Genomic DNA, 27,308 nt, shown 5'->3' with positions numbered 1-27,308 from the left:
AGTACATACCTGCAGCATCAGTGACTGACAGGTCAGCTCCATGGGCCAAAATGACGGAAAGGCAGTCTGTCTGGCCGCGTGTAGCTGCCACATGAAGGCTATACACAAACCCAAAGCAAAGAACAAATCAGAAACGCAGTAATTGTAATAGAGATGTTTGAAGGACAACAACTTTGCAACTACCCTATCTTTAACATTTAAAGCTAGAGTGTAGGACTTTTACATATAAATGATCATCCGTTACAGTCCTTGCCAAACAAGTTCACAGCCTCTCACCGCCAGGTAAATCTCTGTTTTTCGCAGTATACTGGAGTTTTTAAATACTATTGGCAAACCGGTAGTGATGCAATTTACATCAACCAGCAATGATTGGTTTGTCAGAGCTGAAGGGGGGAGCAACCTTAGCCATAGCAGCAGCTCAATATGGTCGAGCCTATACGTCATAAGCACGTCGGCAGTGTTGTGTAATTACTCTCACTGTCAGAAGGGGGAGACAAAAGTCAACAACAACTTGCCATTTTTACACTTCATTGTCTGTTTGTGTGTAAATGTGCAGTAGGCAATCAATACAAGCCCTTTCCAGCTCAGTAAGCAGAATGAAAAAAAAAACTCTACACATGCCCAGCCTTCCCCTGGTGTGTGTAGGATACACACTCACACACGCACACAACTATGCCCGCATGCCTTTCAATCAGGTTTTATCGCCATAGAGATACTGTAGACTCCTCCTTTGTGGATCCTGAAAAGATTGGAGAGTTGAGATCCCTGAGTATGCATCTGCATATGTGTTTCTGCCTTCTAGTCACAAACACACAGTCACAGATACACACACCACACACACACACACACACACACACACACACACACACAAAAGGGTCAAGGATTTGACATACTGGTGGAACAAAAAAGGCCTGTGTTTGTGTCGGCATGTGAGAATTTGCACATTTGTTTCTCCTTGCATTTGTTCCTGTGTTTTGATGGTCCGGGTTCTGCGTGAGCTTCTTAACACATCGAGGTCAGCGGGTGTTGTGTTTCAGAAAAAGAAAGAGGTCAAATATTAACACTGAGCCTCTGTGTTATCAACAATTTCAGCTAGTGAAGCAACAAGCTCCACCGCCTCTGTAGAAATGAACTGGCTCTCAAAAGTCAGGGAGGCTGAATGACTGGTTGAGAAATGTCGAAACAGCCATACTGTATTTTTAGACTGGCCATTCATTTTTAACATTGTGCTGTGGTGTGTTGATGTAGTTTCATAATATATATATAAAATCCTTGAACTGAAAGCAAAACACCAAGACTGGATAATGTTTCCCTGACATTTAAGATACACTTTTATTTTACCACAGTCAAACCATTTCTTATCACACCTTTGTTGTTAAAGTGTGAGCAAAGTCCCAGATAGTGCCTAAGTAGCTGCATTTGTATTTCCTTGTCAGCTATTACTAAACCAGGCAGCAAAATGGAGATTAGCACATTTTATTCTACTCTGGTTTGCAGACTTGTCAGTGTAGCAGATGTAAATTAGTCTTTTTCTGATTGAAGCTGCTTCCCAGTGGTCATACAGTACACATCTTACAGGAGCCTCGTAGTCTGTCCTGTCAAATAATTACTCTGCACAAGTAATTTTTAGCTATAAGCATGTTGTGATTCTGATTCCCAATTGTTCCCATGAGGAAACTGGCCTCCACTGGGAAGCATACAGTTTATATTCAATATACAGCACAAACATGTGCTTAAAAAGTAAATTTCTGTAGCCTTTTTTCCTGTATAGATAATAGTAACAATGCTTACGCTGATTTGCCCTCGCTGTCCAGCTTCACAGTGCTGGCGCCTTTCTTGGAAAGAAGCGATGCCACCTTCTCCACCTCGCCATGCTCCACCGCAGCAAGCAGACGCTCGTCGTTTTTGTTCCACTCATTGACCTATATGGGATGATTTGTAATATGTAAAAAGAAAAAAAAAAAAAAAAAGGAGCAAAGGTCAGAGAAAATAAGTGAGATGTAAAAAGCTGATATCAAATGCACTCAGGAACCAGGTGGAAGACAATACCATGTAAATCTTATCTCTTTAAGATACTGCTGTTATCATTGTGAGGTAGGCCTATGTATCCCTGGTTTTAGGAAAGTACCTTGTCTCTAATAATGTATACATTCCTAACAATTAGCTCATTAATCACTGACACACTCATTATCAAATCTTATACTGCAGCCAAACGACTGAGATGTCCTTAATGTGAGTAATGTTTCTCAGAGGGAGAGAATGTTGTTTTGGCTCTGCTATGGCCCACACAAAACGTCTGTGTCCATATGTGGGAACACACACACACACACACACACACCAAATGGCCCCACTTGTATCACTGACAGGCTGTTCAGATAGAGAAAAGTCAGCTATTGAAAGCTTCAAACATGATCTCATACAGACAGTCTTGCTACACTGCAGTCTGAGGGCACAAAATACAGCACAGTAGGTTTTAAGAGCTGCCTGCTACAGCGTTTACCTCTAGCCAAAAACAACATTCTAAGACTATTTTCTAAAAACATTATGAACACACATCTACAATAACTATATAAAAGGGACGATGGACAAAATCAGTACCGTCAAACTAGCAAAGAGGTAGCCTGGCCATAAACATATAACTGTATAACTGTTAGTTTGAAGTAAAACATATTATATTAAAGATGGATTAGAAAATGTCTTTAAAGAAAAGGACCAGGTTGTAAATCAATTTGTTTCCATAACCTGATAGCAGAGTGAGGGGGAGAACTGAACCCGTGCACCCCAAACATGTTGGCAGCACGAGCTCATTCGTCAGCTCTCCCTTGAGTATTAGATTTGACCTGATAGCCTACTGACCTACACATGATAAGGGGGTGAACTCTCTGACCATAAATACTTGTGGTGACAAACTGTACCCTATTTTAAGAGCAATAAGCCAACATGGTGATACTCTGTGGCACACACCCAGATGCAATCACTGCAATACATTTTGCACAGCTGGTGGAAAAATGCAGGGCTATAAAAACCCCTTCTGTCACTGAAACAGCTAATGCCATTGAGCTGTGCAGCCTATGCCACAGAGTCATGAATGTGGACCAGTGGGGATATGAAAAATACTAATAAAGAAAATAAAGTCTAAGATGACTGAGAGCGGAGAAACACTTTTGGCTTTCTGGCAAGGAGCTCTGGAAAAAAAAAGTATAAGAATACCCACACACACCCCTTGTGATCCAGGCTTCAAAGCACTACTAAAGTAAGAGGTGAGACACTATTTAGGAGGCAGTGTAAGACGAGATTCATGGGAACATGATACACATTCATGCCGCTGGTTTCACGCTATTCCACTGATTGATGGTTGGTGACAGTAATGCACAACTAAGCAAAGCAATGAGCCAACAAAGGCACAAAAGAACAACACAGTAAGCTACCACACATGGATGTAAATGTTGCACAATTTTAAATATTCAATGTGGAAGAATACTTTAGCTTGTTTACAGGAAAACTCCTCAACTCATTTTGAAGACCAGGGTCATCATTTTAGTTAGTCATAATTTTAGTTTAGTTAATTTTTTGTGATTAGGGTGCACCGATATGAAAATTCTTGGCTAAAGCTGAAACCTAATATAATGAAAAATTAGCAGAATACTCAACCAATACATTCACATTTTATCCATTTATTTTGCCTTTTTTTCCATTGCATAAATTAAATAGCCAAAATGTGATTTGGAAAGACTATTGGGGGTGGGACCGAGGCCCGAGAGGGTCGGGTAAAGTAAATTGCATATGTCCATTTACTTTTATTTGACACATGTAATATGTTTTACACTGTCTGTGAATATAATCTAATTCATCTTATTTCCATCCTATACAGACACCTTATTTTGAAAACCGGGCTTTGTCACATGTCAAGTCCGACCCAATTTGATAAATAATGTTGTATGAGGTTCTCGTATCGCATAACATGAAGACTTCACAGCCTCTCTTCAGGTAGGACTCTCATACTGCAACACTTGTCGCTAACATGCCTGTCAGCTCGCAGTGGTCCGTTTCAGTTGATTTACCATAAAGGCTTGAATACGTGTGCACTCCTAATTTAGGTGCGGCTAGCTTAATCGCCTTATCAGAAACAACTGACAGAAACACTCAAAGCGGGTCAGACAGTTTGTTGCCTTTTCTAAGAAGGCAGCCACAGATGGCGTGGATGTGCTAGGAGACAATTCAGCAGAACAGTGTCTGCAAACGGCGATTTTTGCGTCTCTCTCAGAAACTTTAAAATGCTTTCATACTGCCGACATGTCATCGTAATTTATCGGTAAAATTTATTTGGTCTTTTGACTTGTTAGGTCACACAGAAAGTGATATTTTTTTGCTATTTTGGTGGCCGAATATTTGGTGCATCCCTATTTGTGATAATGAGACATATTCCATTTTCAAAAAAAAAAAGAATTCTGCCAATAATGGGGAATATTTGACTATTATTTACTACTCCATAGTACCATACTCCTTTAAGTTGCAGTGCACTGAGGACTAACTACCACTTTACTTTTATCCTTAAAAAAATAAAAAAATAAATAAAAATTGTGCAGGAAAAATACACAAACCACCTGAGCACCTCTGCAAGCATAAAAAAGAAAACAAATAAAATAATACAATTTTATGAATTCAAACACTTAACGCCAAGGAAATTCAGTGGGGGAGCTGTTTCAAACAGCAAAAGCCATATTTTTAATGAATGTGGCAAATGTTTACAAATGTAATCTACAGAACTGATCATTAGATAAGATGAATCAGGAACTGGGTGGCTTCACCACCTCTGCTAGGCCATTTCCAGGAGGAAACCCTGTGGTCTGGAGCAAAACATTCACAAAAGGTACTGTTTGTGGTGGAGGGTAAGTGAATGTGGAACAGAAATGTCAGAGAACGTGAATCTGTCCATCACAATGATTGGTGTGCAGTGTAACTTGACACAGCAGGAGATAGCTGAAGCTATAAAAGGACACATCACCTATGGTTTACTGGTTAGGATTCCTTGTTTTCACTAAGGTGGGCTAGATTTACCTCCCAGTATGCTGGTATGAAAAGTCTCATGATTTTCATACAGACAGTCATGAGTTGTTCAGTCAGCGTGAAGAGCACTGAGGCAATCAAAACTAAAAATAGGTACACTAAGAGATGGTAGAGGAACTGAGAAAAAAGATGAATATAACTGAGGAATAACTGAAGACAATGGAAAGAAATATGTCCGTTGTCCGAGTTTGACCACAGTCTTCAAAGAAAATGTAAAAGGAACTTAAAGGGTGGTTTGTTTATATTGTTCAGCACCGTACAGAACGGCTGTGCCTTAGAGGTAGAGCGGGTCGTCTACTTATCAGAAGGTAGGCGGTTAAATCCCTGGCTCATCCAGTCTGTGTGTGTCCAAGATCGTGAACCTCAAATAGCTCCAGAAAGCTATGAGTATATGTGAATTTATTCATTTCTGTTGATGAACATCTTACTTGGTAACCACTGCCATCAGTGTGTGAATGTTGACTTGCAGTGTAAAGCGCTTTGAGTGATCTGATGACAGTCCATTTACCATCTACCCAGCACTGTTCTTATCATGCTTTGTGGACATCAGGAAGGGTGGAACTTGGTGCTGTAATTGAGTGCCTTTGTGATCCGGAAACAGCAGCAAAACAACGGACTCCTATACATGACAGATTAAATAACAGGGAACTGACGCTCTTGTTGATATTTGCATGAAAAGTCTGCCAACACAGCTTATTAAAATAGATGGATTTCCTGTATCTAACCGTGAAAGTAAACTCTACATTGCTTGTATATGTGAAGTCCTCACTTACTTGCCACTTGGGTTGGTTCCAGCTTCCCTGTTACCCATCTGATTAAACCAGACTCTGTACCTTTTTTAAATAATTTAATCCTGCATCATTGGCTATTCCAGTTTGAAAGACTATTATAAATATATTCCAATCTGTCAATCTGTTCATATAGCTGAATAAGCTTTTCTCAGAGACACTTTCCACACACTAGCGCACAGCAGCACAGAAAGTGGGGGGTCGGGGGGCGGCAGAGAGAGGCGGGGCAAGCCGTTGTGTTTACCTGAGGTGTAGGCCTCTTGTATGTCCGAGTGTGGGGAGAAAGGTGTAATTTAAAATTTATAATAATAATGTTTGTGGTGATTAAAACCAGCTTTCACATGGCGGTATTATGTGAAAAATGTTGATTTCTTTGCCAGGGGGGCGGGGTTTTACGATCACGATGCCTGCTCAATCATCGACCATCTGTCAGCCACTGCCGATGGACGATGGCATCGTCTATCGGCCCAACCCTAATCCCATAAAAGAAAACACTGGTAGAATTCCAAAATGAAAAATGTCTCGCAGAGAGAAGATACAGGTGTTTAAATACACCATGCAATGAAACTACTAAAAAAATGTATCCTTAAGATGTAACCCACCCAAGATTTACAAACAAAACTGTCCTACCTAAAAGGGCAGTGAGAGGAATTAGAAATTTAGTGTGTGGATTTAAGATGGAAAACGAAAAAACAAGGTATGAGCTAGTGCGGCGTTCATTATGTACATTATCCAGGGATCTGGATAATGTACAGTTTCTGGGTTCAGACCTTTGTACAATCATTAAAACCACTATCAGTAACAAGAGACAACCAGCTCTGTGTATACTCGCTTCAGTAAAGATTTCTTCATGCTGTCGCTGGATGTCAGTTGCTTTGAATCTACTGAGTATTTAGAGCAAAGAAAAGGGTAGGAAGGCCCACTGCCCATGGCAAAAGTTTCACTCTGAAAGTAGGCAACTCTTCAAAAGCTTTTACCCCATGTCAACATCTACTATGTCTACAGAGTAGAGTCAACCGTCCCTTTCTCTATCAAATAGAAATATGTACTGTCATTGTTTATCACCATGCCATTTATTATTACCCAAAGCAATTTACATATGTGACGGAGAAACCAGTCTTACAACATCTGCACAACTTTGTGTACTTAAAGAGTTTCATAGATCTGCATCTTAGAAGTGCACTCCAGTGTTCTTGAATTATTTGTTTCATATTGAGCAGGACTTCCCCTATGTGCACTGAAGCGTCACACTGGTCATGCTCGACTGCAGCAAGGAACAAAAGCAAAAATATATATCTTGGGCTGCAAATAGTTATTATTTTCATTATCAATTCATTTACTGATATTTTTTCCTGATTAACGACACGTTTGGACAATATAACATCAACAAATAGTGAAAAATGTCTCTCACAGTTTCCTAGAGCCAAAGGTGAAGTCATCAAATTGTTTTGTTTTGTCCGACAAACAGTCCAAAACCCAAAGAAATTCAAATTACTATAATGCAAGACAAGGAAAAGCAGCAAAATCTCAAATTTGAGAAGCTGGAACCTTCTGTGTCGATCATTACTCTGTCTGTTGCAGCTCTACAAATATCCAGGGAGTAATTACAATTTGGGTGGTTGACTTTTTTATTTATCAAAGTAAATAGTTTGTGGGTCAATCTGACTTGGTTTCTTTTTATTACAGTAAAAGAAACATCTCCAACCAAAAACCAAAGTGCAGTGAATGCTCATATCATGGACTCATTAACAAGAACTACGTGTGGGAGAAAAACTGGAATGGACTTTGAACCCATACCAACACAAATACCCCCTACCAGCACTAATAGAAAAAATTAGAGGGGAAACACTGATGTACTGTATCACATGACCCTGCCTAATGGCCTCTGTGATTTTAATAGGCTGAACAAAAAATGATGGGCTGTCATGATAGAGCAGCATGACACCAATAGCTTTAGACTACAATGTAATGGACAGGTTTAAGTGGAGCGGAATGCACTGCTCCAGTTTCGGCCGCATACACAAATCGTGTCGTCGCAGGGAAGCTGATGAAATAATCATGTGCTGGCAGAGATGGTGCAAAATCAGGGAGGGCCTCCACTCCAACAAACGTGATTACACAAAGTGTATTTAAAAGTTTTCTAAACCAAACATGGGCCATAATGCAGGTAAGTGTCTCCTGTTCTGAGAGAGAAAACAGTGTACCATAACTTTGCAGTGCACCAATAGTGAAAATGAAAATTTGTGGAGCTTGCTTGTATGCATACGAGCTCTCGACAACAAGAGATGAAATCAGGTACACAGTGGAAATAATTTGTTTTGTTTAATGTAATGTATCTCTGCCATGGTTTGAAAGAATTCCTCAGACCCTGCAATGTAAAATAGCCATTTATGGAAGTAAAAAACTAGTAGAAAAGTAATTCTCTGTAGGTTCATTATCAATGTGAGCGGCCCCTTTCACATGGTCTTCACAATGTCATTTGACAGTGTTATTATAAAAAATATTGATTATATTTGAATTAAAATAATCATTAGTTGCAGCCCTGCTTCTCGTGATAAATAATCTGGATACAACAGGTCAAATATTGCCCAAATACCACATATTTAAAAATTGCTGAACATGTGCGCAACACATGAACTCAGTGACTTTGGATAATTTCTGATCACAGTGAATACTGTAGGCTTAGCTAGCTTACACTGACTTGCACTGGACAGCAAGGGTTTAGCCCACATTGGTTCGCACCAGCAATACATCAAAGTTCAAGATTATAAACCAGTACGACTGCTGTTAGTCTAGTGATGGGAAAACTGACTGTTTTGACTGACTCAAAACTTCAAATTTCATTCATTAAAATGAACTTATCTTTTTTTGAGTCATTTTGTTCATTTGAACAAGGCTGGTTATTGCGGTGCTGCAGCACTCTAGTGGCCGATGTAAAAAAAACAGCACAGTTCTCAAACACGGAAGGCTACCTGGTTTGCTTTAATTGACAAATTATAATGCACAAATTCATCTTTTTCTCATTCTCTATCATCGTTCTATAAAGCCCCAAGGGCCACAACCAAATTCAAACCATGTAAAAACTACAGAAATATGTTGTAAATATTCAATCGCCACTACTGTTGCTATATCCGTCCATTTTCACAATCTTTAGTTTACAACCAGACCAGCCATATATAATTATAATTACTATCATTATATCTCTAAAGTGTTCATTTATACAGTAGCCTAACGTCCCTATCCATGAGTAAAATCTATATATTAACACAGCTCCACTGAAGTGGAGCGGACCCATAACAACTCTCATCAGCTGTTAGCTCTAAACACTAGCAGGAATAAAGTTACAGAACGGCTGTGTTAAACCTATAGCACAACATACGCTGTAATAACGTTATGCTTTATAAAATGTCACATAATTAACAAAATAGATATATAATGTCAGTCCAGTGACTGTTACCTTACAACCTACTTGCCTCTCATTCTCCGACGCTGGCAGTAACTCAGCCTGCCGAATGAACGAAAGACTCCGAGGACCCATCTGAGTGGTGAATGAATAGTTCATGTCAGCTCCACAGTGGCCGAGCTGTCATGTGACGAACGACTCAAACATAGAGACCCACAGTTGACAGTCGTGAACTAATCATTTCTGTTTCCTGTGCTGCCTGCTAACCACAGCCCTGTAGCCGAGCTGTCACGTGACAAATGAACAGCTCAAATCCAGAGACCCACAGTTATGAGTTGCGAACTAATCAATTCTGTTTCCTGTGCTGACGGAGCCCATGCAGCAGCTGTGTGACGAGTGAACGTAAGAGTCCAAGACTATTTCCACATGCATGAAAATGAACAAATTACTCCCTCAGACTACTCGTTCCTCCTGAGTCATATACAAGATTAGGTCAAATGAACGAAACATTCCTTGAACGACGCAGCACTATGTTGGTCTGCGCATACCACCGGGAAGTGAAAAGGATCTCACTTGCTTTCAGTTGTGTTTCCCTGACTGCCCCCGTCCTCTCCGGCTCTGTCTCTGTCTGCCTGCCTCTTTTTCAGGTTTTCCCTCTCTTTCTGTTTCTTGTGCTGCGATAAGTGTGTTTACAGTGGGATCAGGGTGTGGACGGTAGGGTTTGTTCCCTCTCTGTCTTTAGCCTGACACTCATTAAGACACACAAAGAGTCGGCTGATAACACTAAGTGTTTCCTGTTTGTCCAGGCCTGAGGCTGGCTGTGAGGACAAGGACAGAGAGTAGAGAGCAAGCGAGGTAAAGAGGTTAGAAAAAGAGACAGAACTTAATGAATTGGTAGAGACATGCTGAGAGACAAAAAGAAACAGGAAGATATTGGACTGTATGAAGAATTGTTCTATATATTTATCTTCTGTGTGTTGCATTACACTTATATTCTTCCTTAATTTCTCTCTTTTTGTAAAGTCTTGAAAACAAATAATGGGATCACAACTTCAAACATACAGTCATTACTACAGTTTTAGAATAAAGTGCAAAGAAAACAGATGCTCATCAAGTGTTAGTGACTGTTTGTTAACCTAATGGTTTCTGCATAAACATGTCTGCCCAGAGTGCTTTTTCAGCTTTCTCAGTTCTCTGAAGGAAAAACAAACTGAGATCAGGAAGCAGTAATTCCTGCATCACATTTGGAGAACATTTACTTTAGAAAACCTATATTATTCTCTCCAAAATAGACTTTGTGTCACAACTGTAGTGACAATGAAAAAGAAAACTCATGTTAAGCAAATCCTTTCCCAGGAAATCTAAAGATTAGAAAAATGTGCAAAAGGCAAAACCAGGACTATACATATCCACAGCAAATGTAATATGACTTTTCCAGAAATGAAATGTAAAATTACTTTTCCAGATGCCTTGTGATTGATTGAAATGTTGTTTAAAGGAAATTTGACCTGACGGTGGCACCAAAATCACTGGTAATAATCATACTCTGGGGATGAAAAGTATCCCTAACAAATTTCATGGTGATCTGGCCAGTAATTGCCAGGAAATCTTGCTCTGGACTGAAGTGTTAGACAGAGCAACCATCTAGGCCCTGCTGTTAGTTGGGCAAGAAAAACTGAAAACCTTTAACATAAATAGAGAACAGAAGGGAAATAGATGGGGGAAAACAGAGTAGAATGAGTGAGGAAGTAGGGCTGGGCCAATAGACGATGCCATTGTCCATCAGTGATGGCTGACAGATGGTCGATGGTTGAGCAGGCATCGGGATTGTAACACCCCGCCCCCCCCCAGCAAAAAACCCCAAATTTTTCACTTAATACCGACATGTGAAAGCAGATTTTAATCACCACAAACATTATTATTACAAATTTTAAATCACCTTTCTCCCCACAAGAGGCCTACACCTCAAACACACCGGCTTGCCCCGCCTCTCTGTCTCCCCCCTGCCTGTCCACTCCACTTTCTCCATCAGCATTACGTTTTATAAAGTCGCCTAAAAGACACAGAATTCGTCTTTTTCCGTCTTTTTCCACCCGCAATCTGTTATCACGGCAGCAGGTGAGCCGCTTGTGGGCTTGTTAATGACGCAGCCTATCAAACAACAGAAACCAACATCGTCCAATGGAAATTTTGTAGACATCGCCAACCCTATGAGGAAGTCTTATTTCTATATATAATTCCCAGAAAGACTGACTTACTAAAATGCTAAAATATGGAAAGGAAATAAAACAGACCAAGCCAGGTCATGTCAAGTAGAAAAGGAAAAAACAACCAAAGCAGCACAAGATTAGTAGGATGAAAATACAGAGAAACTCTATTAAAGCATTTTCTTCACTGAACATTACACGAAATCCAAAACAATCCACTGCTCCAATTCGAACACTAAACCAGATTAGTCTTTTGTGTTAAATGAGAATTATGCTGTCTATGGGATTACATGCAGAGACGAAAGATAGAGCTAAATCAATGCAGAAAGAAAAGTAGGTTAGATAGGAGGTAAAACACATAAGCAACATAGATTTAATTCCCAAGGGGATTAAGCTCTCTACAGGTTAAAAGAATATTCTTTGTTTGAGAGAGAAGTTAAGAGACAGAGGAGGGCAGTACAGACGGGAAGTAAAGGAGAGGATAGAAGAGTGAACAATGTACAAAACAAAAAGGAAAATAAAAAAAGAAGGAAAGACAGAGACTGACACATCTACAATATCTCTGCCCTTTGATCAGCAGTGGACGTTAACTTCAAACCCCTTATCTGCAACAAAGCAGATGCTCAAATGTCCTCAAACAATACATCCTTTCTCTGGGGCCACAGCTGAAACCGCTTACTGCCCTCTGTAGTACAAACACACATCAACACGTGCACGCATACACACACACACACACACACACACACACCACAATAGTTTACTAGAGTCTGAAACTCAAACCCAGAATAAGAGAGTTAGTAGACAGAACTATTAAACAAAGACCAGATGGTCGCTCTCATAATGAAAGATGCTGCCATGTATGTCACAGTACTGCCCAATTTGGGCCGCACATTTAGATGATGAAATAAATTTACATCATCAGGACAATTTTCTCATTTGGCAACTTTGTTTTAGATTAACGGCAATTTTTATTCTCAAAACTAATGAACATTGGTACGGTCCATATACAAAAAATTAGCCAATGGTATAAGTAAGAGTACTCCATTGATTTAGCATCGCACTCCTATAACACTGTCGGACTCACAATGGACAGTTTGAAAAAAGTATCAAAATCAATGCAGCAGAAACAGAGAAGTTGTCTTTTTTATGCCACACGTTCTTCGTCCTTGTCAAAACCTGGTGCCTACATTATCTACAATGCAACTCAAAAAGTTAATTGAGAGGTTTGGGTGTGTTATGTTCGAGCCGGCTAATGTAGGCTTGAGCTGTATACCTCAAGCAGAGATGAGGAGCAGGCTACAGAGGTCTGGTAAACTCGCTTCTTTCTAACTCCACACCAACAGATTTTTTTACATTTTCAAATTTCTGGTCTTCAGCACCAGCCAACTCTGACTTAAGTGATGTCACATGAGGCACTGTTTCAGACTTTCCTCCACTTCCTCTGGAGACACAAATTGCATTATACAACTGTTTTCACATAAGCAGTGGTACTCCCCAAGGCCTGTAAACAGACTCTGATGTGTAAAATCGGTGGAGCTCCCCTGTGCATCAATGAGAACCAAGTTGATTGGCACCTCTATTAGCACCCAATGTCTGCCAAGGGAGCTTTTTAGTATGAAATTTGCTAACAGCAGATCATGCCATAATACTTAAAAAAGGGAATGTTATGATTAGATTAAGGTGAGATAAAGTAGTGCTTTGCATAGTGCCTTTAAGCCTACATTTCAGTTATTTTTTAGCTTTCCTCCAGTTGTGTTTATTAATACTGAGAATCATTTTTCCTGGAATGCTAAATGCCTCTCAGATGGAAGAATGTTTTCGCTTCACACAAACAGTATTTCAAAGAATAAGCACTTGAAGATTGTTCTGTCCTAAAGCTGGTAAAACTAATATTTAACTGAATAAACTAAAGATATTTAAAAGCCTCTGTCTCAGCGTTGACAGGACATCAACATTAAGATTTTACAGAGAGGAAAGCAAAAAAAAACAAAAATAAGAAAACTCATCATCCATCAGCCTCCCCTCGCCCTATCTTCACTACACTATCAGAGCTTGAAAAACTCACATTAGTCTACATTCCCCTTTGACCTCTCTAATTACCTCTTACTTTACTGCTTTTCTAGTGCTCCTCTCATAAACAACTTGTGTAGTTACAGGAATACTGTAGGCCACTGTGACTCTGGGAAGTGAAACCCATTGTACCCATGTGCTCATTCCACAGATATTAAATATGTAAAATTACAGCCACATTAAAATTTGATTTCAGGCATTGTGGCAATATCCAGCATTGCATTATGGGCTGCACCTTGTTAGAGATGCAAAAAGAAACTATGTACATGATATTACTGCTGGTACTCTTTACATTGAAGTTATTACACAGTTCTTTTCATTGAATGTACGTGTTTTAAAGCTGAATAATTGATGCAGGCGTCTGGCATAAGACATTTATGGGTCCAAGACAACCTCCAGTCAAAAATAGCCCTCATGCAACATTTCCTCCAGACAAAAATAGTCTTTCCTGCCCTATAAATAAAAAACTGCTGGAGCTGGAAAGCAACCAGCCTCATTATGCTCTAGGTCCGCTCATAAAGTCAGTGGGGTAGGGCAAAAAAATATACTGTATCCCTCACTTCAGTCAGGATAGGTTAGTTCATACACATAAGGACTAAAAACACACCTCATTAGCTTTTGCTAATGAAAAAAAAAACACTTCTCAGAAGTATACTGCAAATCTAGCAGGGGCAATTCCAAAATCTCATTAAGCATCAAATCTCATTTTTTTCAGGTGAACGGGGACTAACCCCACCCCCCTCCATCCATCTCCTAGCTTGAATATTGTTTCAGTTGTTCAGGGCAGGCCAAACTAAACAACCCGTCTAAACCAAACTAGGGGCCTGACTGCCCTTCTCACCAAACTTGGGTTTCTCTCCTGCTCACGGTCTTCCCACATCTCTCTTTCTTTATCCGGTTTTTGTTCCTCATTATTCCTTCGTGTTTGTTTCTCTTCTCTCATTATTCTTTACAACCCCTCCCCCCTTTTCCACAACCTTCCAACTGAACCCCCCTTCATCCAACATATCTGCTTTTGTCCGTCTCTCTGGTGCCGCCGTCATCAGTGATTAGCTGTGTCTCACATCCTTACTTCATCTACATCAACTATGTAAACAGACACTTCAGTCTAGTGAGTCATGCTACAAGGATGATTTCTAAAGAACTTTAACTCCAACTGATAAATAAACCTTCAGCAACAAATTCACATGAACACTGTGGAGGTGGGCATGGTTTGCATTCAGCTGCAGTGGGGGAGGTGGCTCAGGTGAGCAGAGCCAGGGAGAGCAAATTGTCACAGCTGTTGTTGATTCAGTAATTAAGTTCTCCCTCTAAATGCAGTAGTGTGCTGGATCTCAGATGTCTGCTGCATGCTGTGATATGAAGAACAGTCAGTGAGGCTGTACATGGGAAGATTTTGTGTTGGACGCTGGTGTGAGCGGCGGAGGACTGCCTGCTTTTTCCCATGCTTGCCGTAAGCAAGGGTAGTACAAACACAGAGGAAAATACTCTCCTTGGTGAGACTATCTAGCGTGTTCAACGAAGGAGACAAAAATAACATTTGACATTTACTTTCTGCATACGCCTTATGTCAAGATTGACAAACTGTACTTATGACAAGGACTGCTTTAATACCTTTGAATGTGCCACATGAAGCACGTGAGAAGCTTAAGGGTTAGGAATGTATTTTCAAACTGTAATAATGTAATGTCATACACTACTGAGAGGATTACAGGTTACCTTGTGGGGCTGTATCAGTCTGTGTAACACCTATCAATTTAATTTTCCATTTAAAGGGGCATTATGTAGTTTCCAGCGGCCACTAGCGGTGCGGTTTTAAGATTGCAACCAGGTGTGTGCTAATACGCGTGCTTGCCCCAACCCATGAGCGAGCATAATCCGAAACACAACCACTTTCATACAGAAATCCTACAATAAACGCAGAAACACCAGCATGCAGGCTGTGGCTTTTCACACAGACATGTTCAGGCTCTGTTACTTCAACGTTCCCGGCTCAGAGGCAGATCAACACCGGCGCCGTAACGTTACTTTTTTCAGCGCTGCCAGACGCATTTCGGCACAATTCTCCCAGGGAAAAAGGCAGTGACCGCGGCTAGAGAACAGACAGAGCTGGAAACTCAGGTAAACTCCCACTGCAACATTAGAGTAATATCTGCTGCAGGTTGAACTAATCCATGCTCGTTACATGATCACGGTACATTTACATCGTTAGCTCGCCTGCAGCTTTCAGTAACTGTCTTTACTATCTGTGAATCTTTCACCGGAGGCTCAGCAATGTCAGCACAGCTACATGTATTGGATGATAACGAAACAGTTAGTGAGCTAGGCTGAATATTCTAACGAGATTGTGTTGCACATTATAATAAGACCGCAGTAAGGAAAAATTTACTGTAGTGTCAGTGGATGGCTCTTCCTCTGGGTTGTATATTATGTGGGTCATGTTAATTACAGCGACTGAGCGGTGGAGAAGCTGTGTACCTGAATATCGGTAAAAGGCAATAAATCTGAATTGAATGTTAGGAAGCAAACAGTGGCAGAGCCAAGCTAATGTAGCATTAGCTGGCTGCTCCTGGCTGCATCACTATAGGATAGTAAACAAATCGTTCCACATTTACTTTTTACCGTTACATCTTTTTTTGCAGGCTATGACACTTTGAAATAATATCTGTGGTACACAGGATAGTAACATGGGTCACGTTAGTTGGTGAATTAATGTGGAAAGCGATATAACTTTGCACCGGATAACATTTGCAACTGCTCGGCGTTAGCTGGTGAGCTAACATGACTTTGTGTTTCTCCAGCTTTATTAATACTCATTTTGTTCTTACTCGACATCATCTGAACCTGTTTGGTCTGATGGGCTTCAGCACATAAACCTGTACTGTTGTTTTGTATCCTTATGTGGAGCCTGTGTTTTATGGTGTTAGAGGACTGCATGTCGTTAGCTGCCGTGTTGTCGCTGTAGTCAGAGAGACTCGGGAGCGCACACAGGGCTGAATCCGACCCGGAGACCTCGCATAAAAAGCAGAATAGTGGCTGATGCAAGCAATGGAGAAAACAGACGTGTGCTTCACACAAGTGAGTTTTGAGCCCATTGACAATGCAATGAAAATTTGATTTATTAAAATCTAAAACTTACCATATAGCCCCTTTAATAAAATCAATAATGGAAAGTAAGAAATCCCATTTATAATTTCATTTTAGTTTAGTTTGGACTGTTGACTGTTTAGTTTTGAACTTGTTTCTCTTTTTTTCTTGAATTGAAATTGTGAATTTGATAAGTGGGGTAGTTGATATTTCTGTTTAGGGCTACAACTAAATTATCAGAAAATACGGAAAAATGCTCAACACAAATTCCTAAAGCTCAACATGACTTTTTTTTTTTCTTCAACCAACAGCCCAAAACTCAAAGATGTTCAGTTTACAAATGGTATGGAATATACAGTGGGTACGGAAAGTATTCAGACCCCTTTAAATTTTTCACTCTTTGTTTCATTGCAGCCATTTTCCAAAAATCAAAAAAGTTCATTTTATTTCTCAGTAATGTACACTCAGCACCCCATCTTGACAGAAAAAAACAGAAATGTAGAAATTTTTGCAAATTTATTAAAAAGAGACTGAAATATCACATGGTCATAAGTATTCAGACCCTTTGCCGTGACACTCATATTTTAACTCAGGTGCTGTCTATTTCTTCTGATCATCCTTGAGATGGTTCTACACCTTCATTTGAGTCCAGCTGTGTTTGATTATACTGATTGGACTTGATTAGGAAAGCCACACACCTGTCTATATAAGACCTTACAGCTCACAGTGCATGTCAGAGCAAATGAGAATCATGAGGTCAAAGGAACTGCCTGAAGAGCTCAGAGACAGAATTGTGGCAAGGCACAGATCTGGCCAAGGTTACAAAAACATTTCTGCTGCACTTAAGGTTCAGAGCACAGTGGCCTCCATAATCCTCAAATGGAAGACGTTTTGGACGACCAGAACCCTTCCTAGAGCTGGCCGTCCGGCCAAACTGAGCTATCGGGGGAGAAGAGCCTTGGTGAGAGAGGTAAAGAAGAACCCAAAGGTCACTGTGGCTGAGCTCCAGAGATGCAGTCGGGAGATGGGAGAAAGTTGTAGTAAGTCAGCCATCACTGCAGCAATCCACCAGTCGGGGCTTTATGGCAGAGTGGTCCGACGGAAGCCTCTCCTCAGTGCAAGACACATGAAAGCCCGCATGGAGTTTGCTAAAAAACACCTGAAGGACTCCAAGATGGTGATAAATAAGATCCTCTGGTCTGATGAGACCAAGATAGAACTTTTTAGCCTTAATTCTAAGCGGTATGTGTGGAGAAAACCAGGCACTGCTCATCACCTGTCCAATACAGTCTCAACAGTAAAGCATGGTGGTGGCAGCATCATGCTGTGGGGGTGTTTTTCAGCTGCAGGGACAGGACGACCGGTTGCAATCGAGGGAAAGATGAATGCGGCCAAGTACAGGGATATCCTGGACGAAAACCTTTTCCAGAGTGCTCTGGACCTCAGACTGGGCCGAAGGTTTACCTTCCAACAAGACAATGAGCCTAAGCACACCGCTAAAATAACGAAGGAGTGGCTTCACAACAACTCCGTGGCTGTTCTTGAATGGCCCAGCCAGAGCCCTGACTTAAACCCAATTGAGCATCTCTGGAGAGACCTGAAAATGGCTGTCCACCAACGTTTACCATCCAACCTGACAGAACTGGAGAGGATCTGCAAGGAGGAATGGCAGAGGATACCCAAATCCAGATGTGAAAAACTTGTTGCATCTTTCCCAAAACGACTCATGGCTGTATTAGATCAAAAGGGTGCTTCTACTAAATACTGAGCAAAGGGTCTGAATACTTATGACCATGTGATATTTCAGTTTTTCTTTTTTAATAAATTTGCAAAAATTTCTACATTTCTGTTTTTTTCTGTCAAGATGGGGTGCTGAGTGTACATTACTGAGAAATAAAATGAACTTTTTTGATTTTTGGAAAATGGCTGCAATGAAACAAAGAGTGAAAAATTTAAAGGGGTCTGAATACTTTCCGTACCCACTGTAAAACAGAGAAGCAGCCAGTAATTACATTTGAGAAGCTGGATCTAGAGAATGTTTTTGCTTAAATGTACTTAAACGATTGATTATTAAAACAGTTGCTGATTAATTTTCTGTTGCTCAACTAATATAGTTCAACTAATCGTTTCAGCTCTAAAACCCATGAAACTGCTTAACACCCATGTGATTGGCTGGTGGGTCATTTCACCCCAAAATGTTCCTTCTCGGCTACACATGTATTTTTGAATCAGTGTTGACACTTTCTGCAATATCTTTCAGCTGGGCCATAAAATTATAACAATAATTATTGCAATATATAACAATGTTGAATAAATATTCAATTTAATTGAATAACAACTAAATCAGCACTCAATTTTTCTATTAAGATATTTATTTGAAATTTTTTTTACTTAATTTTACTTTTTTTTTTATACACACCATATTGATTTGGCCATATTGCCCAGCCCTAGCTGGATGACGTAGCTATTTTTTTTTCTGTATATCTAGAGATAAAATACTACGTTAAGTGTGAACAAGGCCATAGTTATCCCTTGGACTGCTGTATTATCTCCTGCTGACAACACATACACAGACGTACACCCTTCCTCCACCTCCTCCCCCAGATTAATGCTGGGTCGCCCCTGAGGTTTTACAGTCTCTCACAGTACTAATACCCTTTCACTACACCCAGCCAGAGCAAACCATTCCATGCCAAACCAAGTCAGACTGTGCCAAATCAAACACAGCCAAGTGGATACTTCAGGCTGTGCCTCAGTTAAAAAAGAATCCTACTATAATTGAAGGACTGCTGCATTATTGTGTTTTACTTTGTGACTGCAGTGTGTTTTGACTTTCATGGATAAAAGTAGGGTGCAACATCTTTTCAGGTTTTTGGTCATATTTCCCTTGGTATACTAAAAAGCAAGGACTATCAATTAAATATTTTCAACCACACAATGCACTATTCAGAAATGTTTTCAGATGACCGGCATGTGATTTTCTTTGGAGTGCTGCTCCAGTTAACACAGCAGACACATTTCATAACTCCTGATAAGAGGGACTCCATTCCTCTACTACTTACAAAGCTAAATTCAGACTATAGATTTGAATATGTGCCAAAAACGCAGCAACCAGTAAATGCACAGTACATGTACAGTTTAGTCTCCAGTGTCATGTAGCTCGGATGAATTGAAGCTATGAAACAGCTGTGTGGAGTGAGAGGAGACAACATAATTCACACATCAATTACACGCAGAGAGACTGGATGACAAAGGGAGGGTGTGTGTCTGTGCATACGCTGTGGACACTGGTCTATACACATGGATGTGAAAGCTTTGAGTAATCCTGCTTAGTCTAGCAGCTGGGGGAGCAGGTTTAAGTAATGGGACAGTTTGAACGGCTGCTTGAGGGTTTAATCTCAGAACCAATGTCAACACAGGAATACACACACAATAACCAACAAAGGTGTACATGTAAGCATCTGTGTGCATGTGTGAACACCAACGCAGCCACTCAGTTACTGTGGGGTGGTAGTAAAAGGCTGACAGTAAGATAAAAGTCTAAGCAAATTAACTAATTTAGAGCAGCTCTGCTCAAACAGCAGGGACAGAGTCGTTAATGTGGTTTCAAAGGGTCGATGCACACTACAGGATTTAATTAACATTTCTCAAACTAATTACGCATGACTGTTTTTCATTACATTTCACATTAAGGTCATTTCAAGAAGCCCTCAAGAAAAGCTATTATGTTTTTAAAAGGCTTTCTACATTTTAGAATGGTTTTTGCATTGTTTTACTGTATACTATGTATACTGAGTAATATTTAGGTCTGGTTATTAAACTTTAATAACTTCTTATTCTCAACCAAAATGTGTCTTTAGTACCAAGTATTGAAAACTATCAAGTATTGAAAGCTTTGAAATTTGTTCTTTGATCAGATACTTCCTGATTTAAATCAAAATTCATGTCAACTTTAGGCTGCTCGTTACTACTTGCACAGCTGAACATTCGAGAACTTTATATTTCTTTACATTTTTATGAGTCGAAAAAAACTTTCATTTTGGTATCAGTACCGAAACTCATATGGTATTGTAATAATATACCCTATCTAGTAGTACTAAAACTACACTAAATCTTAGCCTTGTATTCCAATTAAATCTAATAAAAAATGTTCACATAAATACAGATGGTGCTGTTTGGCCTACACAATATATTCCCATAATAATAACTGCAATCTCCTACAATTATGCTCATATTAGTTTTAGGGGTGTGCGATATCGTTAACGTCAAATTTAACATAACATTAAATGACTTGCCCACATTCAGCTTACTGTATAGTTCACCAAGTTGTGATCTTAGATGTAGTAGCATGAGAGTAGTGAGTGTCGCTGTCTGGAGCTGCTGTGCTGCTCTGGGACCGTCTCGTCCTCTCATGTTTGCTTTGCAGCAGCAAGTAGCATCAGTGTGTTAATCCACAACCTACCTAACATTAGTTACATTACTTGCTGTGGGTTCGTTCACTATCATGGTATTTGTCATGGTGTTGGATTTCTCCCTTCTAAGTTCTCACTTACCCCACCTTTATAATGCAGAGAAATATTCTGTGTTACAGTTGGAAATGCCATATTTAATTGAATTTACAAAAAGTTCTATATCGGGATATATTGTGATTGGGATATGAAATGGCCTATATCGGGATATGAATTTTTTAAATTAGTATAATTACAGGGGAAGAATTGGTGATCAATCGTTAGACACCATACAGTATCATTTGCAGTCTTACACTGTCTTACTTTGCAAAGGTTGTGTGCACACCTCAGTTTCTCACGTATCAAAACAAAGTGAAATTGATCGTGAACTGGCTGAACAGACATTCATATTTAATAAATAAGGTGTAGCTTGAACACAAGAGAATCATTCTGATTGACATCATGTGCAGGTCACACGTCTAACCCATTTCTGATAGCTAATGGCTGAAGCAGAATGCCGGCACTTCTCTCTGTGGCTGTTTGCCAACCCTATTCCCAGAAACCAGACTGCACCGTGTGCTTGTCTTAAACACTGCTCTCTCTCTCACACACACACACACACACACACACCATACTGACTGTTTGGTCAAATAGGCTTAGCCAAAATTATCCCCAAACAAAACCCAGAAATGTCGATGATGTATCCCAAAAGACAGATATTCACGCACGACATGACACCGTCAAACAGACACTTATGTCTAGCACACAGAAATGCAAACATTTTCGAACACACACACTTTCAGAATTCCTCCATTTCAGTTTGACCTTGCATTAACTATACACCTGCTCACAGTGTCTGATAAAGCAACACTGGTGTTACTCAACTTTTGGGTACTGACATGTACAGCCTTCTGATGGAGAAATTTAATGTGGAAAACCGTCAGACCGCAACACAGCCGTGATGATCCCAGTGCTTTTACCAATGCTGTGTGATCTGTGAAGAAAATCACACATTCGGTGGTGTTCTAGGTTCATCTTTTGTGCAGCAATTCAGCTTTTTAATATGTAAGGTTGGAAATGCATGAGCACCTTAAGCGTAGGCGGTGTTTTCACACTGCTTAGCCTTACAGTGCATTCACAGTGCAGCATTTGAGAAAGCCGATCTACTTAACCTGGTGACACATTGTGCTGAGTGTCTGGCTGTAAGCTAGTCTGCAAGGTATTTCTACAGCAAAACATATTTTCATAACAATTAAATATACAGAATGGTCAAAAAGCTCACCAAAACATATTGTGATAAGGAAGGTAAAATGAGGAGATACATTTTAGCTGCTCTGCATCAAGTTAGTAAAGTCATGGTGGAGAATGGCAAATTAATGTTGTGAAGTGGAAGGTCATTTAAGCACTGCGTAAACTGCCACTTTAATTTCAATGCATATTGATGATTAAGTTTGCATTCTGCAGCCTACTGCCTCAATCATCCCTTACATCACAAAAACTAAAGTATTCCACATTCAACAGCAAATGGGTGCATGTATGGTGTGCGATAAATTTTCTTTCCCTTGTGAGTCTCAGAGGATCACACTGATCACACTAATCTATACACAACCTGACCTTCACATCTTTGGTATCAAAAAGCCTCCTTTCATGTAGCAGTTTGGTAAGAAGCCAGACTGTCAGTCAAAGTTAAAGCTGCAGTCTATAACAAATGAAAATTGTACCGCAACAGAAGGAGCTGGTTGCCCTTCAAAACCTCATCCCGCGTTGGGCTTGGTTTCCCTGGCGCTAAGACTGCGGCCCCTCTCGTTTTGACTAGTCTTCTCGAAGACGCCCCTCCAACGCTTCGCAGCCCAGAGCAGAGCAACCCAGGCTTCATAGGCAGCTGCAACAATGTCTAACAGTGGGATGAGAGGCTAGCACACCTCTGTCCCCCCTAAAAACTTATTCCCCACTGTTTGTCATCATGCCTCTTTGCCACTTGTCGATATGAGCGCCATGGCTTCAAACACAAAGATCCCAAAGCTCTGTGTGGAGTCGGGATGTGATCACACACGTGTTTTGTACTATACACTGTTGTTGCTGGTAGATGCAAAGGAGGGATGGGCAGTTCTTTCATTGCTGGTGGTTGCTCTCAGACATTGTGTTTGCTAAACTTCTGAAGCTGCGAGCTTCTGATACAATCTAGTACAGTAGTCTTATCAATAATAGATCACCTCATGACATAAAGTATAGTGTGGGGAAAGCTAAATTTACCTCCTAACCTTACAGTAAATACTCTGTGTGCCTATAAAGTCAGATAAAACACTTTTACACAATAAACTTGACTTTTGTTAGCTAATGGTATAAAAGGACAACCTGGTGTTGTATGCATGTTCTTTAGCTCCCTATTAGTAACTCTCACCCTTACTGTATATTAAGTTTAATATTCCAACCACAATATATAATTTATGGCTGTTTTACTACATCAAATAGAAGGTTTTAGGTGTCTTGTACATAATTAGTTACACATTTCCTACAGTTCAGCATTAAATATTTTTCATTAGGAAAATTCATGATGTGCAATAGAATTTAAAAGTGAGCTCAGTTTTTCTGCACAGTCTCGTACGTGCTTGATGGCTCACTGTCATTGCTTACTATGACACAAAGCCATTGTTAATGTTTTAAGTAAGACCTGTGCTTTCCCTGCTATGACAAGTCAAAAGGTCTGCTGTGAAAAAGCCTTAGTTATCTTTTTCTGTGCAATGTCAAACAAACAATGCCCCAGTCCTGTCAGCAAGCTAGCAAGCCATCCACAGTATCTATCTATGACGTGGACAAACACGTGGATTATTTTCTTATACTGCTGTTTTTAAAGGGGTAGATCTGGTTGATGAAGATTTGTATATGTGTTAGAATTATGTTGTGGTCTTTAAAGAGTAGAGAAACAAAAACACCTCTTAAAAACATTAGCCAGCCAGGAATTTGAAAATGATACAATCAAGGTATTATTATAAGCCCATTTCATCCAGATCAACATTTAGCCCTTATACTGCCTGTGTTATATTACAGTATTATAATACATCTTATTTTCTCCTCCAGTCCCATTTTTAACATTTCTACCTTATTTAGGCCTCAAGTTGTGGAGGTGTTTCAGTAAAGGTTTGGCAGCCTGATGCATTCAGTTGGAGGAGGATCCTCAACATTAAGCATTCAGTAAAGAGTTGACACTTAAAACACAGATTCCATTACACATTATCTGGAAATATCTTGACTTCATAGAAAAGCTATTTACAGAGGCATTAAGTTTCTGTTATTTTGTTTAAAAAATGGGGGGGGGGGGACATTCCTGGGTAATCCGTCACTGACACACACAGCCTAAAATAGAACCAAGGAGATATTTTCTTTCTATTACGGTTGTTCTGGGTTACTATAAAAAACAATGGAATGACTACTGGCTCAGAGGATAAACATGTTGGCCTATGAAATGTTTTTTCTCTGCATATATTAATCATGAACACTAATTTTAATCACCATGTGGGCAATACAGTGCTGGCACTCTTTAACCCAGGATTCCTGTGCATAAAAAAAAAGAAGGGATTACACATACCTTGTCTTTAAAAGTACATCAGTGGATCTTTCTTATAATTAAAAGAGTGTATTATTTTACTGTAATGTGTAAATTATATATCTAATAGGCTTTTTGAAATACACTGTTTTCTGATTATAGTACATAATCAATACACACAGCGTGACACACACTAAGGGTATTGAGGTGGACAACAGGCAGGGCTTTGCAGGAAACACAAAATACACAGAAATAAACATGCTTTTGCAGTCAGATCAGTTATTCAACTATGTAATTCTCTACAGCAAAACAATAATGCATCATTACTGATGTGTGTGAGTGCAAGAGTTGGTACATCAGTCCAAACTGCTGTCAGCAGTCTGTGACAAGTGCAGCACCACAGTTCTGTTGTTTCGTTTCCCAAATTTTATACAATTTACTACAATTAAAAAAAAAAACAAAAAAAACTGGAAGATTTTCAGACATCCAAGCGATCAAAGTGTGACACTGTATGTGGGTGTGAGGTCTACAAAGGCATGCATGACTGCAAGTGGCTTCAGTCGTGTTTCTAAGCAACATTCACCATCCACTGCTCTTCCCTTTCTTCTCTCATGCCGCCTACGACTGGCTATTTCAGTGAGGACGTGCATTTCACTCCAAAAGCATCTATCTCACACAATTCACATCTCTTACTGTAACAGTGCGGGTTTTGACTGGAGAACACCCAGTAAAGGTGAGACAGCCACTACCATTTTACGCACTATGGGTGGGACTATTGTGACCTTGCAGCCCAGTGCTCGCCTCAAAATTTTCTAGAACAATGGACACTATTGTACTCCCCCACACAGCTGACATTATTTGCAATAATTTACTAATATTACACAGTGGGGCCATGTAAAAGTGCAGTGATTAAATCAACACTAGGAAGAATTGGTTGTTTTTCAATTTTCTATTTACATCAATTTGCGTCTGTATTCCTTATGAACGGTTTTAACTTTACATTTAAAAGTTCTTCAATATGAGATACAGGTGGGTTCCTGATGATTTGATTTTGCTCTCTACAATCCATGCAGTAGTTATGCCTTGCAGTATCTTGTGGCTATAATTGAGTAAAATCAGGGATGTACTCCACCTAATTCTTCCTCCGCAGTACAGTTTCTTTCTCAACAGAGCATGGCATTTAACCAAAGATCATCATCCCGCCCTGCCACACACACTTAATCTCATGGAAACTGTCTACATAAACCAAGTGTCTCATATAATTGGCATTCTTCTCTCCACTCGCCAACTTCTCTACTTTGGACACTCCCTCCATCCCCTAAAACTTATCCCATTCATCCAGCAACCCTCCAGATTTTTCCTGTCTGGCGTCTGGCTCTGTGTCATTACGGTCACTGTGACAACAGATGAGTCAGACGCTGTGGAGAGCCTCACTTCCTGAGTGTAGAGTATCTTAGACCGAATGAATGAATGACTGAACAGCCATAAAAAAATTCCTCCCTAAAGACTGATTCATAGTCAGCAAGATCAAACCACGATCAGGAGCGACGCAGAGTCTCTGAAGACATTTGTGGTCTATGTAGGAGTGATAATAATAAAAAAAAGTGCATAATACTCTACAGAAACCTTCCAAATTGACTCAACATGTCTGAATAAAAGTCTGTGTCATATCGCTAACACCATAAATCATGGTTTCTGAACCTCACGATCCTGTTTTTAGGTCCTGAAGATCTCATGACACCCGCAATTACAGCTGACAAGTTGTCATGTAAAATGGTCCATGGCATACTCCTTCAGTTGAAAAGGGCATTGGGGAAGCTCTAAATGGATTACACCGACATCATGATTCAAACCTATTTATTATATTTTTCAAAAATCTTCAAGAATTCAAAAAAATTCTTGAATTGCAAAATATGAACAAGCCACGGGGTGCTGCTGACCCCGAGGTTGAAGAAACCTATCAGAAATCATCCCCGACTGCTACAGCCATACATACACAGACACTGACTCAGCCATGGAGGCATACACACACACACACACACACACACACACACACACACACACACATTACATAGCCAGGAACATATGTTGCAGTACTTACATCAGTTTTTCTAAACTTGGCTTTAAGGCTCTTCATGTTCAGTCCGGTCCATGCAGTCACTCACTCAATCACTCAGTCAAGGCTGTGAAGAAAAGAACACAGATGTTTAAACTCGGCATCAGTGACGTTTGCTTTCATTTCAAATTTGATTTAGTGCTTCGGAGAAGACAAAACTACCTGACTCTTCAGGTATTTTGTGTCTCCCCACACACGTTACAATCAATGAGGCGTAAATAACCAGTGCAGCAGCAGGTATTTACAGTGGCAATAGTCTATAGCCATAGTAAATCTACATTTTCCTTATAAAAACTAAAAGATGCTGCTTATCAAAGCCTCATCATCATCATGACTTCTAGTATCAGTCCCTCTCCAATTAATTGGTAGTTTTGGGAATGAACTTTGCATACCACATGTGATTCTAATTTAAACCTGGAAATGGTATCCGGAATTGTATTGTTTCCTATAAGGATGTTTTAAATCACCACAGAACCCTTGGGGATTTCTGGTGACTGTATTTTTGTGCCTTAACTGTCTCTGACGATTTCCAGTTTTTCCATTCCTGAAATGACCTTGTCAGTGATTTACTCCCTAAA

At 39.9% G+C, this 27,308-nt stretch overlaps 1 protein-coding gene across 5 annotated transcripts in view; it reads right to left on the bottom strand.

The window, feature by feature from the left end:
* Positions 1 to 27,308, bottom strand: part of rai14 (retinoic acid induced 14) — a 43,909-nt gene that overhangs the window by 15,462 nt on the left and 1,139 nt on the right. For all 5 annotated transcript variants that reach the window (XM_038733553.1, XM_038733552.1, XM_038733551.1 and 2 more), the window contains 3 exons: positions 26,716 to 26,797; positions 1,792 to 1,922; positions 10 to 98 (listed from right to left, as the gene is read on the bottom strand). In XM_038733553.1, coding sequence (XP_038589481.1) covers positions 10 to 98; positions 1,792 to 1,922; positions 26,716 to 26,751 — 256 coding nt within the window. In that variant the 5' untranslated portion in view covers positions 26,752 to 26,797. The remainder of the gene's footprint in view (positions 1 to 9; positions 99 to 1,791; positions 1,923 to 26,715; positions 26,798 to 27,308) is intronic.

The sequence above is a fragment of the Micropterus salmoides genome, unplaced genomic scaffold (assembly GCF_014851395.1).
Source record: "Micropterus salmoides isolate LMB-PRFRI ecotype aquatic unplaced genomic scaffold, ASM1485139v1 Ms_hic_scaffold_20, whole genome shotgun sequence".
NCBI lineage: Eukaryota > Metazoa > Chordata > Actinopteri > Centrarchiformes > Centrarchidae > Micropterus > Micropterus salmoides.
This window is presented reverse-complemented; position numbering and strand designations above follow the sequence as displayed.